Source organism: Equus quagga, chromosome 2, assembly GCF_021613505.1.
Source record: "Equus quagga isolate Etosha38 chromosome 2, UCLA_HA_Equagga_1.0, whole genome shotgun sequence".
Classification (NCBI taxonomy): Eukaryota; Metazoa; Chordata; class Mammalia; order Perissodactyla; family Equidae; genus Equus; species Equus quagga.
The window spans coordinates 172,330,995-172,349,107 of NC_060268.1; the positions used below are offsets into that span (position 1 = coordinate 172,330,995).

At 38.9% G+C, this 18,113-nt stretch overlaps 1 protein-coding gene across 1 annotated transcript in view; it reads left to right on the forward strand.

Moving 5' to 3' along the window:
* INPP5F (inositol polyphosphate-5-phosphatase F) overlaps positions 1-18,113 on the forward strand; it is an 83,958-nt gene that overhangs the window by 17,136 nt on the left and 48,709 nt on the right. Inside the window, exon 2 of the mRNA XM_046655411.1 lies at positions 2,793-2,873. Within this exon, the coding sequence (XP_046511367.1) occupies positions 2,793-2,873 (81 nt within the window). The remainder of the gene's footprint in view (positions 1-2,792; positions 2,874-18,113) is intronic.

Consider the following 18,113-nt stretch of genomic DNA (forward strand, 5'->3'; position numbering starts at 1 on the left):
CTTGGTAAGTGTTTCTCCAATGAAGGGACAAATTCCAGAACAAACCTTGAACTTTCTTTCTTTCTATATTATTTTCTTGCTGCTTTCCTTATGCTTGCAGTTCCACTTCTATGTAACTGTCCCTGGCTGCTTTAGCTCTAACTTTTTCTTCCTCTTCCATATTGCTAGAGCTCATTTGGTACCCAAGGGGTAGAGTCTTACAACTGTGGTCTGTTCACCTGAGGTCAGAGTGCAGGGTACAGATAGCTGGACCTCTTTCCTGCCCAGGGACTTCTGTGTTGGCAGATGTTGAGACTTGGCCTGCCTATTTGAAAAGTCAGATAGGGAGCCTATATGACTCCCTATTGAAAAGAAATCAGGGTGTTTTTAGTCTCTACACCAATGTGAATTCCAGTGGGCTTAGTTAGATTTTTAAAAATTAACAATGAGATCAAATTAATAAATACTTATTGATATTGGATAAGGAATAACTTTTTAAGCATAAAGATAATGAAAAAATGATAGATTTGTATAAAAATTTAAAACTTTGAAAATATTTGCAAACATCTCAAAGAGTTTATGTCCTTAATATAAAAAGAACTCATAAATCAATAGGGAATATAATGAAAAATCGTTAGAAGATATGAACAGGAAAATCATAGTAGAAGAAACATAAGCAGCCAATTTTATAATTAAATGTTTAATCTTACTAGCAACGAAAAGAAAATAAACATCCTATTAGGCAATAGATGCAATCAAATTAGCAAAATTAAAAAAGAAATTCTAATACCGACAAGAGTACTTTAAAACAAGCATTTTCATATGCTTTTGGCAGAAATTTAACTTGCTTATAACCTTTGTAGAAAGAAATTTCGTACTATTTGGAAGCTTTAAAATTTTTTTGTTTTTACCTACTAATTTTATTCCTAGGAGTCTATCGGAAGATATTAATTAGGGAGGTAAATACAATATTTGCATGGCGTTCATTTATCACAGTATTTTTTATAATAGGGAAGAACTGGAAATCACCTAAATGCCCAGGAGTGAGGAAGTGCTTTCTTAGGTGGAAAATTATGCAGCTGTGAAGTTATAATTTTGAAGAGTATTTTGAAGACTTGAGAAAACACTCATGAAATGTTATAAGAAAAAATTAGCATATAATGCTGTATTTGCAGTATTGTAATTAGGTATGCACACAAACGTATGACCTGAAATGTAGCAGAATAATAATGTTATCTCTGGGTGGTGGGATTGGAGTGATAAAATATTTTTTTCAATTTTATACAGAGTTACTTTTATAATAAGAATGCATGTTATTTAAAATGTAAATATTGTCTTATGGATTAGTTCCATGCATAGCTTCTGAGAGGCCCTGTAGCAGGAATGTTTAAGAGCACAGGCCGTGAGTCGTGCAGACCTGGCTTTAGGTCACAGCTCTGCCCTTGATCCATTGTAGGACAAGTTACTTTTCGAAGGTTCCGTGTCCTCATCTGTAAGCTGGGACCCTGAATACCTAACTCACACAGTTGTCAGGATCAGAAATGATCATGTGTATAGCAGCCTTAAAAACAATTCATTTCTTATTTACTTTTATTCTTGCATTAGAGTGAAGTCAACTTTTTTTTGCCTTCCATTGAATATGTCATTAACAACAAAGATGTTCAAGATACAATAGTCAAAATGCAAACTAGGGGCCAGCCGGGTGGCGCAGCGCTTAAGGATTCGCCGGTTTGGATCCTGGGTGCGGACACAGCACCCCACATATAAAGTAGAGGAAGATGGGCATGGATGTTAGCTCAGGGCCAGTCTTCCTCAGTGAAAAGAGGAGGATTGGCAGCAGTTAGCTCAGGGCTAATCTTCCTCAAAAAAAAAAAAAGAAAAAGAAAAAGAAAACTAATTTGGAGACTAAACTGTTAAGTCGGTAATTACCCCATGAGTTACAGATTGATTATAAATTTAAATAAAATTTAAATGGTAATAGTCAAAATGTAATTTAAATTTTCTGCTAAGAGAAATATTGTTTTCATTCTTGCTAATCTTTTCCACCTGTTGAATTACTACTAATGTTGCATTTATCTCCGTGTATGTAACAGCCTTTTGCAACCTGGGTTCCACGTGAGAATAAGTGCTAATGTCTTCAGGCATCCGTTGTGTGTAATGAATTAGCTTCTCTACTATGTGTCTAGAATGGTAGCAGTTATGTGCCATTCTTGGGAGAATTGAGAAGAGAGTCATCCAAATCATTGTTCCATGGTTCGGATGAGGAACCCCGATTGGGATGCCTGGCACACAGCCAGCACTCAATACGTGGAAGCGGTTCCTATTGTTTTTGCCCTAGATGTCACATATAAGAACACTGGCTTTCTGGATTTCTTTGTTTGGTATAGGCTTCTTTGGGAAAGGGTATTTTCCAGAGTGTGATCCAGTAAGTGGACCTCTCTGTGGTGGTTTCTCAGGCCTTGTCTTTGGATCTGGGGCTGACTGTGGCTATGGGCCTGCGATACTCCTCTTATTTGCCCTCCTGGAGTGTACCAGCCTCTTTCCTCCACTGCAGGGCGCCAAAGTACTGCCTCCCATCTGAGTAGAGTTTCAGAATGTCAGCTCTCTCCCCATAGTTGTCCCTGTTCTTAGTCTTATTCAGGCCTCAGATTTAATGCTTTTTCACAAATTGCTTGATAGTAATGTATTCAGTTCTGGATGTTCATAACTGCTCTTTTGGGACATTGATCATTTTTTAATATACTGCTAGAGTTATTGTTTTAATATGATTTCTGATGAATATTTTCTCATGACTGTGTCTTATTTTATTTTAGCTACTGACCTACTTCTTGCCTGGAATCCCATTTGTTTGGGGTTGGTAGAAGGTGTTATTGGGAAAATTCAGCTTCATTCAGGTATGTTTCTGTAACTCCTTAAACCTGTCAAGTTTAATGTGGCATTCTGACATTTTCTTCTTTGAGAATAAATGTAGATTCTGTTATGGCTTTGATTCCTGTGCCTTAATTTTGGATTTGCCCAAAGTGTGTATATTTCCATATAAGTTTCATGAAATAAAACTTGAGAGAAAGGGAGGCATAATATTACAATCCTTTCTTCCTATAAAAAACAAAAACCAAAAACACAACTTATCAAATGCCTACTGTGTGTCAGGAATTGTGATAGTTGGTAGGACACCACAGTGAGCGAAAACTGACCCATTCCCACCCTCATGGAGCTTACAGTTTAGGAGGGAAGACAGACGTCAGTGAGTAATCATTGAAATAAGTATATAATCGTTTGATAATGGTGGTAGGTGCTCTGATAGAAAGATACGCCAACTGCACTGATTTCAAGGGAGAGGATAGTAGGAATAGGTAGGCAGGTGGCAGACCAGGACTGGTTGGCTTTGGATCAGCTGTCCGTTCCTGATGCAGTCACCTCTGACCAGGGAAGAGTATGGGCTTCTTAGTATGCAAATTGCCTTTCCAGGGCAGGCAAATTGATGAAAGGTCTAGGTCATTCACCAAGCTTTCACTTGGAAGGACAGGCACCTGTGCCCTGGGCTCAGAGGGAATTTTGTTTTTGAGAAAATGGATGTTATATAGGCAGGTTCCAAAAAGTCCTAAAGAAGACTAAATGAAATATTTTACACAGTAAATTTAAATGTTTTTCCTTTGGTATCAATTTTAATATGAGTTATGAACTGTGGGAGGCTTTACCATTATTGCTTTGTACTTGGGAGTATAGCTATCTCTGTAATCTTACCTTTTTAATTCTTTTTTTTGGTGAGGAAGAGTGGCCCTGAGCTAACGTCTGTGCCCATCTTCCTTTATTTTGTATGTTGGTCACCGCCACAGCATGGCTTGATGAGTGGTGTAGGTCTGTGCCCAGGATCCGAACCTGTGAACCCTGGGCCACCGAAGCAGAGCATGCTGAATTTAACCACTATGCCACCAGGCTGGTCCCTGCCCTTTCTTATTCTTTTAAGATAAAATTATTGAGCATTTTGGAGCTAGGTTGATTTCTGGATGTCATAAATAAGGCATATATTACTAGAGATGATCTAATTTTCTTTTGTTAGATTCTTTGGTTGTTTTTAATATGGAATTTTTTTTAGATAGGAAAAGATGTTTATCACAGCTATATGGTATAGGTTGTTGCAAACAAACACACATATATCTTCCACCCAGATTAAGACATGAATCATAACCAGTGTTTTTGGAGCCCTCACTCTGCCTTTCTCCAAGTGTATCCTGCTTCCTTTCCTTCAGGAGAACCTGCCGTTTTGCGTTTTGTACTTATTCCCTCGATTTTCATTATTGCTTTTATTACATACTTATTCCTAAACAATATGTTGCCAGTGTTTGCTTTGGGGGATTTTATATAAATGATATTAAACAGTTTGTGTTCTTTCACTTCTTTTTTCCCCCACTCAACTCTTTATTTTTGAGATTTATCCATGTTGATGTATGAAACTTGAGTTCCTTATTTATACTGTTGTATGAATATATCATAATTTGTCCTTTTTCCTGTCATTGAGTGATGATTTTTTTTTTAAAGATTGGCACCTGAGCTAACATCTGTTGCCAATCTTCTTTTTTTTTTCTTCTTCTCCCCAAAGTCCCCCAGTACATAGTTGTATATTCTAGTTGTGAGTGCCTCTGGTTGTGGCATGTGGGACACCGCCTCATTGTGGCCTGATGTGTGGTGCCGTGTCGGCGCCCGGGATCTGAAACTGTGAACCCTGGGCCGCTGAAGCAGAGCACACAAACTTAACCACTTGGCCAGGACCTGGCCCCTGGGGGATGGTTTCTTTTTTGTTATTAGAAATAATACTGCCATGAGCATTGTTGTATATTCTGTCTTTGGTAGTTTTTTAATTCTTTCAATACAGAGTAGAAAAGACATTGTGTAACCAAGCTAAGTATTTTAGTAACTCTCCCACCTGTCCACATTTACATATGTTTTTAATTCATTTACATACTGACAGGATAATTTCTGAGTGTTCTGAGTTAAAATTCATTTTCTATTGTTTAAATGAAGTGTATGAAACTTTTGATTTATTTTTCTTCAATTTCACTCTCATCTTGGAGCAGTGAATAAATCACTGAAATCAGTCAGGAGACCTGGATTCCAGCTTTATTTATTAGCTTTGAGATATAGGGGAAGTTACTTACCATCCATTTCATTTGTCTACTGCTGTGTGACAAGCTACCCCAAAAGCTAACGCCCTAAAACAACAACAGTGTATAACATCTCACGAGTCTGTGGATTGGCGGAGAGGCTCTTCTCTCTTCTGTTGGCTGGGTCATTTCACATGGCAGCGTTGAGCTGGGGGTTTGCCTGGGGTGTCTCAGTTTTCTTTCATGTAGCGTCTCTCTCCATGTATCTCATCTTACAAGGCTTCTGATTTGCGTCCTCAGTCTCACTCAGTCTCTCTCCTTGATGCCTGGATATCCTGTCAGGGTGGTGGCTAGAAGACAACTCCCACTGTGCAAGGGCTTATCAAGCCTCTGCTTGTGTCACTGAGCTTGCTAATATCACGTTGGCTACAGGAAATCACACAGCCAAGCCCAGAGCCAGCATGAAGGACTTCACTGGGGCGTGCCTTTCAGGAAGGGTTCTTTGGGGCCACAGTGTCCCTGAGCCTTTACTTCGTAAGCAGTCAAACGAGTAAAAATAACTGCCCTCTTTTTTTCCCCAAGGGTGAGGTGAGTCTCAAATGAGATAAATATACCTGACAATGCTTAATAAATTATAAATCACTATTTTATCGAGACTCTTTTGTTGCAGATACAAACCTATCAGCTTATGCAAAACCAGATTTGTATAAGGAACCTAAGGGACCAAAACCAAGAAGTGGACACTGTATGAGATCTGAGAGTACTTTTTGGGGGGGGCAAGTGGTATCTGACCACCACTTCTCCCTGTACATCTCCTTTATTCTTCTCTTCTTTTTGGCTTTCTCTGTTTCTGTGTAAGTAGGACAGAATTTCTGCTCTTATGTGATACTCAAACCAACTTCAGCCCTCAAACCAACTAAGATCTGATGTTCTCTACAACCACGGGAGACTGACAAATATGTTACTGGTTGATGAGTTTATGATACTGTGAGAGTATGGTCATCTCTGTGGTCAGTCCCCGTTTGTGTGTACTTGCCCTTCTTGCACTGCCTGCCTTTCTTTGGACCAAAAACAAGTGGTTGGTAGGCAGTGAGGGTACCTGTTATGTAGGATGAATTGGAAGAGGGAGAGGTGGGGAATAGAGTGAACTGGAGAAAGAAAATATAAAAAAAAGGAAAGAAGGGCAGGGAAAGTATCTCAATTTTTCTCTCCTAATCTCTCTACCTTTTTTTTCTCTTGTCACATCACTCATATAAGATTTGACTGTTAAGAAAGGGAGTGGGGAGGAAGCAAGGAAAATCTTTTCTGGGCCCTCTTCTGCTCTTGTTTCCCTCACCCACAGAGAGAGCTGCAGCTCCACCCTGGTGTGTCACTCCACCCCCAGCTCCTTGCCCTCTGAGCATCCGTCTTACTCTTCTCTCCTTCCCTTTCTTCATCCTCTGTCCTGGGACGCCTCATCTCCTCCTCTCCCCTCCCTGTGCCCCGTTAAAGCTCTTGCTCTGGCCACACCATCAGCTTGGCTGATGGGAGGTGTGCTCCTGGTATGTATTAGAACTGAGAGAATCACTTTAGGTGCCTTTTCCCATGGGAGCATCTTACCTTCTGGGGGTAGAGGAGGAGGGGTATAAAATGTCTGTGCTTAAACTCACTCCTGTTTCCCTCCTACTTATTCTCTACATATTCATGCACAAATTTTTGTTCTTGCCTAGTGAGATGGGAACATAAATTTATTTGAACAGATGTCATTGACAGTCAAAAAATGGCGTGGGTGAGCCCTGCCACTGTTCCTGACTGTCACTGAACTCTGAGCTCTGTGGAGTGCAAGCAGGCATGATTTAGGAGCCGTCTTAGTTTGCTAGGGCTGTCATAGCAAAGTTCCCCAGAGGGGGTGGCTTAAACAACACAAATTTATTTTCTCAAAATTCTGGAGGCTGGAAGTCCGAGAGCAAGGTGTCAGCAGGGTTGGTTTCTCCTGAGGCCTCTCTCCTTGGCTTGTAGATGGCCACCTTGTCTCTGTGTCTTTCCATCGTCTCCTCTCTGTGTGTGTCTATGTCCAGATTTCTTCTTATAAGGACACCAGTCATATTGGACTAGGACCCACCCTAATGACCTCATTTTAAGTGAATTACCTCTGTAAAACCCCTGTTCTTTAAAGTAGGGTCACATTCTGAGGCACCTGGGGCTTAGGCCTCCAAAATATGAATTTTGAGGGGACATAGGTCAGCTCATGACAGGAACCTAATGTCCACTGGAATGCTTATTACAAAAGCGTGTCAAAGAGAATTCCCACTATTGCTCCTTAATCTCTCTTTCACAGTGAGATAGGCCATTCTCCGAATAGCATTGCCTGGGCACCTGCCTAGAGCTGGACTTACCCCGAAGATCACACCGTTGCCTTGGGGTCAGGTTACTTCATTTAAGCCTCAGTTGCCAACTCTAAGTCAAAGATGGTTGCACCTCCTTGATACAGTTATTGCGAGATTTAATACAACTCAAAGTGCTTGGCATGGTTCCTGATAGAAGTAAGCATTCTATAGGTGCTGGCTATTATTTTTTTCCTTAGTTTTAAAAGTAACTTAGAGATGTCAGATATTCCACTAGAGAACCATGTAAGTTCTATCTATACGATTTTGAACAAAAATTAAACTTGGACTGTTTTTTCCAAAAATGTTAATATTTGCTAAAACTATGATGATATTAACATGTCATTAAAAGACTACATAGTGGGGATTATAAAAAGTAATGTTTTTAGTGGTAAAATATTAGTAACATATAGTGAAGGTTATATTTCATAATCCACACACTTCTTTCACAAAATGTGTGGTGGAAGAACTTGAAAGTTATTTGGCTGTGGTGTCCTTTGCTAATCATTGTCCTTCCTTTTAGCAAGTGCTGCCAAAAATTGTTCTACAGCCCTGGTGCCTAGGGAATGCCGTTGAGATCCGCAGCTTTTTCTTTGGTGTGGCGGCCTCTTCTCCAGACATTTGCAGGCAGGTGCGCGCCCAGTCAGCGTGTGCTGTAGTTCATCTCCCACAACTTGAATGGGTCTGACTTTGGTTTGATTGGTTGGGGTTTACTAATGAGTAACAGAAGGTAGAAGTGACATGTAATGTGTTAAATAGATGAAAGAAAAGTAAAGCTCCATGAAAAATCAGCAGTTTTTACTTCTTATAGTATTCAGGAGGAAATAAGAATGATAGTCAAATTCTTATCACAACTGTAATTACACATTTAATTTTTTGTTTTCTTCTTTTTTGACTGTCCCCGCTCTGGAGGATAAACTCCAAGACGGGGGCTGTGTCTGTCTTGCTCATTCCTGTGTCCCCTGGTGCAGGGGCTATTCAAAAAAATTCAGCAAGTGTTTATTGAACAGATATTTATGGAGTGCCCACTGTGTGCCAAGGCCTGCACTCGGTGCTGGGAGTTGCAGGGCAAGCAAAACCCAGAGCTTTGAGGAGTGTGGAACTGAATCCTAGAGACAGATGTTAATTACCCGATCACATAGTTTTATCATTAGACTTAAGCTTCTGAAGAAAAATGTGGGATGTTGTGAAGCACATGACAGAGGGCCCTGATTGGTGGGGCTGGGGGTCCTGGATGGAAGGCCTCCACGAGGAAGTGATGTCTGAGTTGAGGTCTGAAAAATGAGTAGAGATAATCTGCACTGGCCAGGGTGATGGGCAGGGGGTGAGAGGAGAGATGGTTGTTGGCCGAGTAAGCGGCTGTGCAGAAGCCCACATGATTGATGTTTTTCCTCTCTTTATTTTCTGTAATGTTGGGGGGAGAGCCTGTCTTCACACACATATCTGTGAAAAGACTGCTTTAGGCTGGAGACTTGAAATGGATCATAAAACCTCTTTAAATTAAAGATTTTGAAGATTGAGAAGAGCATAAGCTCAGTTAGGGTAAGACGTATCTGAATATAAAAAGCAAAAGAATATAATCCATGATATATTCAGAAATAGTTTGAAGAGAAAATTGTCAGGAGTCTTGCTTATTTTGGCAGTGGAGGCTCTTGGTTTAGTAGTTAAGTGAATTACTGCCTGTAGTACTGAACAGCCACAGTTCACGCGAGTAACTCTTCATTAAAATGCTACTCGCCATCTGCTGTTCCTCCACTTTTGATGTGGAGGAAGATGTCTCAATCGTTAAAATGATAAAGTGTTTTATGCATATGGTTTAAAAAGTGTGATTTTAGTCATCTATGACACCTTTCTTGCTATGACACTAATGACATGAAATATTTTATATATTTTAGTGATGAATGAGTTGAGTGTCACTAGCATTGCTTTAGTACTTTTCCTAAAAAACCATTGGAAAACCCCACTCCTCAGGGGCACTGGAGAAAAGGGAAGAGGGGCCTGGCAGGACCCCTGCGGAGCTCTCAGCCTCTGCTGGAGGCCTGCTTCTTGGCACGCCTTTAGATGTTGCTTCTGTTCAAATACGGTTTTAATTGTCTGTGTACAACTACACTGTGAAAGAAGTAGATTGTTTTATTGTCTACTGACAGCTCACCTTATTAAAAACATGTAAAGATTGTGATGATGGTTGTACAACTCTATAAATTTATTAAAATCATTGGGTTGTATACTTACAATGGGTGAATTTTATGGTTTATAAATTGTATCTCAATGAAACCATTAAAAATATTTAAGTCAGAAGATAGCATTTATTGTAGCTTGTTGTCATTCTGATTTTATTCTTAATTAAAAAATTTGAAACATCTACTTTTTGGTAACTTACAGGTGATTTTTTTTCATGTACTAAAGTTGCTTTGAGGGAAGTATTCTAAAGAAACAGTATTATTTGTGACATAAAATTTCTACCAAAATAGAAATGATCTAAAATGTAATTCAAATACAGTCATTTTATATGCATTTTGGCATTCATGAGGATCTCAGAAGTATTTATTTTGGAGGTGAGATTTTCTTGGTGACTAGATTGTGGCTAACCCTTAAAAGATTCTTTAAGTGTAGTTTAGCTGACCTATTCTATTAACGGCTCTAGGTCTTGGAAGAAGGCAGTATGTGGTGGGAGAGATTCCTTTCTTTGGCATCTTCTCATCATCTCTCTTTTTTGCTTCCCTCCTCTTCCTTTTCCTCTGGCCCCAGGCACCTAGGTGCTGAATGGCCTTTACCTCCTCTCTTGGCTCCCCTTAGCCTGTTCCATCACTCTGTGCTTCAGAATTTTCCACCACCTCCCTTGTCCCTAATCTGAGCTCCAGTCTCCTTGGTGCAGATGCTTCCACCTCCCAGGTAGGAGCAATGCTTGAACTAGGCAGACAAATGTGAGCCATAATTCTGAGCTCTCCCAAGGTCGGCAGATGAGCATTCTTCTTATTTCTGAGCACATCGCTAACTGGCTGATTTTTATATTTTCCGGCAGAGATACTTTAGACGCAGGCCAACTTGCCTCTTCTGCTATTCCACTGTCATCCCATTTTTCTAGTTATAAACCCATTTATCCTTAAACTCCAGTTGTTTTGCCTCAATGATTCCTATGGCAGTGATATTAAAAGATTTTAGCATCAAAAAGAGAAGAGGATTGTTAAGGTGAGAGTGACTGGCTGTATGTATGGGCTACCTATAAAGGTGCTTTCTATTTTTATTTCCTCCTTTATATTCTTCTTGAACTTTCTATCTTATTGAACATTTTGAAGTGATTACAATCAAATTATTATCAGGTCTAATTGTGTTTAAGAAAGGAGATTGTTGATAAATATAATGAGTTCTCACTTACTTAGATGTGACCAATATCAGCCATCCAAGCAGAAATTGAAGGTCATTCATTAGATTGACTTGGTTATCAGGTTGTTACAGCCTGTGGGCTTGGGTCCCCTAATCTGGGGGCAGATCGTCTCCAACCTTGAAGCGTACTTATGTCACTTCTCAAAGCAGTAATTTATCTTCATGATGACAAACCTGCATCATGAATAAAAATCCCAATTATACTTAGTATACTTAATGTACTTAATAGGAAAGTATATTATATCTGAAAGTTTTCAATAAACATATAAGAAAACATGTTAGCTCTTTAGGAGGATAAGCTATAGTTAGCTGGGAAATGTACTTTTATATAGAAATTATTGCCCAGTGATCCTTTATAAGTTAGACTTTTCTAGTTTTCTAAGACTATTATAGATACAAAAGGTTTTGTATTTTTATAGAGTATAATAGATTATTTCCTTTTATGGCAGGTCACTATTAGAGATTTTATTATTAGGATGAATTTAAATTCATCCTAAGCATCACAGGCTAAGCTGAATATGTTTCTGATTCCACCATTTGATACTTTTGAAATGGAGCCTGTTAAAACTGTCTCTTTGGGGCCGACCCGGTGGCATAGTGGTTAAGTCCGCAGGCTCTGCTTTAGAGGCCCGGGGTTTGCCAGTTCAGATGCAGGGCACAGACCTGTGCACCACTTGTTAGGCCACGCTGTGGCAGCCTCCCACATAAAGTAGAGGAAGATTGGTACGGATGTTAGCTCAGGGCCAAATCTTTCTCACAAGAACCGCCCCCCCCCAAACAACAAAAAAACCCCTGCCCCTTGCCCTAGATGCTCTCCTTATGAGTCATTGTCCATTTTCTGTAAACCCAGACTAAGGAAACTTTAGTAGGTAACAGAGCAAGCAGCCAAGAAACATGGAGTAGTTACTGTGTGTGGAAGATGAACAAATAATAATTGGCTCGTTAGTCACTTGAGAGCATCAGAAGCCCGATGTGATGTGCTTTTAGCTTCCTGACAAGGAAAGAGCAGCACTACTGTGGTGGTAGTGTTATTGTAATTCCTCTTACTTGGTGTACAGTGCTCCCTGAAATACGTTCAGGGATGCGTGGTGCTTTATTTCCGTTAGGGAAAAAAAGCATTCTCTTAGTGTAGTTTAAAAAAACAGAAATGGCTTTAAAAATAACACAAAAAATTACGTTAAACATACCATGAATTTATATGTTTAGTAGAAATTTAAATTCACGTGTAAGTTTGCATAACACCTACTTTATAGGCTCATGCTCATACTCATTTAAAAGTGCTAACTGGCCAACTAATAGCTTATGCAATGGATATCATTGAAGTAGGTTTTATGTACACTTTGGTCTGAATTTAAATTTCTACCAAAGATTTGTTTAAAAAAAAAAAAGAATTCTTTAAATTGGAACATAATTTATCTTGAGATAAGCTATTAAGATATCTGAATTATTAGATTCTCTTAGAATGTATAGTTTGTTATATAATATAATGGATAATTTAAAGATATTTCATATGTTTAAAAAAATGAGATCAAGAGAAACTAGTCAGAGATTGTTTCTGACAGCAACAGACTAGCAGTATTTGAAGAGATAATAGCCAAGAATTTCCTAAAATCAACTATAAATACAAGTCATAGTTTCAAGAAGTGCTTTGAACTACAAGGGAAGAATAAAGAAAACCACACTTAGGCACCTCATAATAAAACTGATGAAAACTAAAGACAAAACATCCTAAAAGCAGCCAAAGAAAAAATACACATTAAATTCAAAGGCATGTAGTAAGCCTTGATAGAAATAATGGAAGCCAGAAGACAGTGGAATGGTATCTTCAAAGTGTCTGTCTAGAATTTTATACTTTCAAAAATTAAGGAAAATGAAGACTTTTGAGACAAACTGAGAGTATTCATCACTAGCAGTATCTACACTAAAAGAAATACGAAAGAAAGTTCTTCAGGAAAAAGGAAGATGATTCCAGATGGGAGTGTAGAGTTGCAGAAAGGAATGAAGATCCATGGAAAGAGTTAATATGTTGGTAAATTTAAATGAATTTGGCTTTATATGAGGTGTAAAATTAATGCTGAATTAAAATATATAATGATAGTAGCAATAGGGAGTTAAAAGAGGTTGGTGTTCTAACTTCCTTTCACTGTCCGGGAACTGGTAAAAGTACTAGTTAGAGTTCATGTTATCATCCCCTACAAAATAACCACTAACAGAATAATAAAAGATTGTAAAAAGTTAATAAAGGGGGAAATGGAATATTGATCATTTAAAAATTTAAAAGACAAGAAAAGACAGGTATGTAGAACAGGTGGGACAAATGGTAAATAGATTCCTAAATATGTTAATAATTACATTATATATGAATGGAGTTAATAATTAAAAAAACAGGTTTTCATACTAGAACACCAATAAAATCCATCTATAAGCTGCTTTCAAGACAAACACCTTGGTTATGTGTGTACAGAACAGTTGAAAGTAAAGGGATAGAAAAAAGGTAAACTGTGCACACACTACATGCTGAAAACTGATGCAGCCATCCGAATATCAAAGCAGACTTAAGGCAAGAAGCATCGAGAGAGACATTTCAAAAATAACAAAAGGTTCAAATCACCAGGAAGGTATAACAGTCTTACGTTTGTATGCACCTAAACATGACCTCAGAATATGTAAAGAGCAATGAGTCATTTGGCTTAAATATATTAGTTCAGCCAGTCAGTTTGAAATGACAGAAACATGTAAGTATTCTTATTGTCAGCTTGACCCAGAAGAAGGGAAAGATGGGCCAACTATAATCTCCTTTCCTAATTCTCTTTTTCCTTCTTTACCGACATATCTCCATCCTCCGATAGATCTGTTGCAAATACAGACTCCTCAGTGGCTCTTTGAGGCATAATTTGCAGAAGCCCTTCAAGAATTTAAATATTTGTATTTGAATATCATGTTACAAGCAACTTTGGAGTGTATGGTATCCACCTGTGTCTTTGGGATAGTTTTTTTGTTTTTGTTTTTGAGGAAGATTAGCCCTGAGCTAACTGCTGCCAATCCTCCTCTTTTTGCTGAGGACGACTGGCCCTGAGCTAACATCTGTGCCCATCTTCCTCTACTTCATACGTGGGACGCCTACCACAGCATGGCTTGCCAAGCAGTTCCATATCTGCACCCGGGATCAGAACCGGTGAAACCCGGGCCGCCGAGAAGCGGAACGTGCGAACTTAACTGCTGTACTACTGGGCTGGCCCCTTTGGGATAGTGTTTATTGGCATGTGGACATAATTATAAATTCTACTGTGCTGGCTCCTCCATTCGCAATTGGCTGTGAGTGTTAAGGCCGCGGGTGCTCTCCACTTTGCGGTTTCCCAGCCTCTCCTCCCGGAGCTTGAGGAGTAGGGGTCCTAGGAGAGGTGAAGGGAGGCTTTGTCCTCAGGAACATAGTCCGCTGTTTTGGGGCAAGCTAAAGGAGGTAGACACGTGAGAGTTGATAGCAGACCCACCATCTCTTTTTATTTTACCTTTGGTCGTAACATGAATGTTTAGAGAGAGATACAAAGAAACTGGAAAGTGTTCAAAAAAGCAGTCAACACAGAACCTACAAAATAGATTATGGTTGTATCCTGCAAAAATAAGCCCCCTTTTTTCTCTCAAAAATTAAAATCTTTGAGGGGCCGGCCCTGTGGCGCAGCAGTTAAGTTCGCACGTTCCGCTTCAGTGGCCCAGGGTTCGCTGGTTGGGATCCCTGGTGCGGACATGGCACTGCGTGACAAGCCATGCTGTGGTAGGCGTCCCACATATAAAGTAGAGAAAGATGGGCATGGATGTTAGCTCAGGGCCAGTCTTCCCCAGCCAGAAGAGGAGGATTGGCAGCAGATGTTAGGTCAGGGCTACTCTTCCTCAAAAAAAAGAAAAAATCTTTCAAACTATCCTATTGAACCAGTTCAAATTAGAACCAGTCTTTGGGGGCCCAGCCCCGTGGCTGAGGGGTTAAGTTCGCGCGCTCCGCTTCTGCAGCCCAGGGTTTCGCCGGTTAGAATCCTGGGCGCGGACATGGCACCACTCATCAAGCCACACTAAGGCGGCATCCCACATGCCACAACTAGAGGGACCCACAACTAGAAATGCACAACTATGTACTGGGGGGCTTTGGGGAGACAAAAGAAAAATAAAATCTTTAAAAAAAAGAAAAAAAGGAACCAGTCTTTGGAAAAGGTGAGCCAGAAGGAAAAAGAAACCCAGAAAAGCAAAATCATTTCCATACAGATGTTTTACTCCCTTCAAGTGTCTGGCACATAGAAATATGTGCTGCATATGTATTTCTGTCAGTAGGAGCTCTGTTAACTGAAACTCACTTAAACCTATTTACCAGATTAACCAACATGCCCGCCTGTTGGTGGATGCCTAGATGCTCTGAAGGCTGGTGGCTGGTGGGGGACTGGGTGGGAAGCCCTCCTTCTTCCTGTGGATCGTGGCGTGTGTTTGTTCCCAAACTTGTTTATACCTGTTTTACTCGCTATTGTAATTACATAGTTGAAATAAGCCCATCAACTATAAGTGCAAAAAGAAAGACTTCTTGTCTCTATGAAAGCTAAATTGACTATTTAGGAAAGACTAGATAAAGCTGTATTGCATAAAAAAAGAGTAAACAGCACTGAATACCCATCAGTGGCTCATTCTCAAAGAAAAGCTCTTGGAATGTTTCATATGAAAAATAAAGTTAAAAATTTTTTTTTTAAATTCTTTTTTAAGCTCTCAAGTTAAAAGGACTAATGCCAAGAATGGTAACCAGTTGCTCTGCATCTCTGATAGTCTCCTTATATGAGAGAACTCGCAAAGACAGGGTTGGTTTAGATTTAAAGAATTTCCATGGAGGGGAGAGTACTGGTCAAAGGGAACCTTAGTTTTATCTGTAATGTTTACTTTTTTAAAGAAATGGAATCTATTCATATATTCCCTATATAATTAACATTAATGAAAATGAAAAGGACTGCTGGGTACTCATTGGTGGATCAAATGCTTATCTTTTCTATATGTTGGTAGGATGGATAGCCATGTCGAGAAATAGGTAGATGCAATACTTCCTAGAAGTGAGGTCGTGAATAGAGCAAAAACATTATTTTTACTAAAATTTGATGAAAAATATTTTTGATGGAAATCTTTACCCCACAATTGTTTATCCCCTTTTAATGAGTCAGTTACTGTATTGGGCAAACAATTGAATCTTTTCCAGGACTATTGTTTTAGCTTACTTTTCAAGATAATCGCTTCCTACTCTGTTTTCTTAGCTTGCTGGGGAAGTCAGATTTCCTTGTCTGTCTTTTCCTGGAGAGCCAGTGTTACAAAATTGACTTTTTTCCCTATTGTAATATGTTTAAAAAGTTGAAAAACTATCTTTATGCCAAAGGACCTTACCAGGCTAAATTACCTTTGCCACTTGGTTACACTGCGTGTCCGTATCTCAGTGTGGCAGCTTTGACTAAGGCAAGTTTCTTTTCCTGCTGGGTGATGTAAGTGAATACAATAGCCTGCGTTGGTACTTTAAAAAATTTTACTACGAAAGTATGCCTGATGGATACTGGGATTGCTAAACAAATAGTGATGCATTCTATGTTTTTTTTAATCTCAAAACTCAAACTATAAAAAATATATTTGGATCATTTAACTCTGTAACTCACATTTTCCTTCTTGCCAGACTTTCCAAGCTTTTGGGGGTGGTTGTTGTATTTTGTTTGACCTAAGGCAGAATAATTATAGGAATAGAGAGTGCTGTTATTTCCCATGAGGTTTTTTGTTTATTTGTTTTCTAGACTCAGTGATTTGCCTGGAAATATCTCAGCGTCCAATGCAAAATTTTCATTTTCTTTCTATTGTGATAATTTTAATTATTCCTTTGAACAGTACTCCAAACAGCTACATCTTTTCACTATTGTTGGTAGATTTCAAGAACTGATAGGTTGTCCTAGCTTAACCTCTGTCTTTGGCAGAAAATACACTTTTTAGTTTTTTATTTTCTGCTCCAGTAAGAAAACCTCCTAACAAGTTCTTTTGTTCTTTAGAAGGAGTTTTTTTTTTTTAAATTGAGATGTAATTCACATACCGTGAAATTCAACCTTTTAAAGTATACAATTCACTGATTTTTAGTAAATTCACAGGTTTATCATATTCCACATATCATATTTATCTGCAAATATTTCAGTATGTATTTCAACACCATTTATTGACACGCTATCCCTTCCTTCTATGTCATTGTTTACTAGATGCCCATATACGTGGGTCTGTGTCTTTTCTGTTCTATTCTAGCATTCATTTGTCCCTTCCTATCCCGGTACCACATTGTTTTATTTACTGTAGCTTTGTAGTATGCTTTGCTATCTGGTAACATTAGCTCTTGTAGTAATAACATGAATTATAAAAATTACTGTTTAATCCTCATAGCTACTCTCTGAAGTAGGCAGTTTTATCCCGTTCTACAGATGAGAAAACCAAGAATCAGCGCAGTAAGTATTGTGCTGTGGAGTGATGGAGCTAGAATCTGAGTCTGCCTTCTGACCTCCAAGTCCAGAACCGGAAGCCTCTCTGAAGAGGGAAGGCCACTGTTTACAACATCCTTTCCTGTTTTTTGAGATCATTTACCTTATATTTTCTCAGATGTAATCTTCATTATAACTCCCGAGGTATATTGAAGTTCAATCTGTTATATTTTTTTTAAAGAAGCCCCTGAGTTTTTCACATTTTTTCTGTATGAGTAGCTAACTAAACTGTAAAAATATGCGTATTTTATTTTAAAATGTATTTGAGTTTATAAGTTGAATTTCGGTGTTGGCAATACCAATGTTTTTGTGGAAAAAGGTATATGCCTTTTGGTCTCCAAGTGAGTTCGCGTATGGGGTAAAACCTCTGTGTTTGAAAGTTAATAACTTTGTATTTTGGTGCTATACCATTAAACGGTTTGTTGGAAGGACATTTATCACATTTGATGATGCACATTGTTTTTGTCATTGCTGTAATTTATTAACTCATAATTTGCAGTGTTAATGTGGAATGAATCCAGAGTAAACTGCAGCAAGAAAGCGTAAGCCAGGAGGAGGGCTTCCTAATGTTGGCTTGTCGGTCAGCTGCCAACACTCTAAATTGTTCAGTGTAAAATAGGAATTATTCCTGTGAGGTTAAGAGACCTGTGGTAAGGATTTCTTTCTTTCTTTTTTTTTTCCCCTGCTTTATCTCCCCAAATCCCCCTGCTACATAGTTGTATATCTTAGATGCAGGTCCTTCTCGTTGTGGCATGTGGGACGCC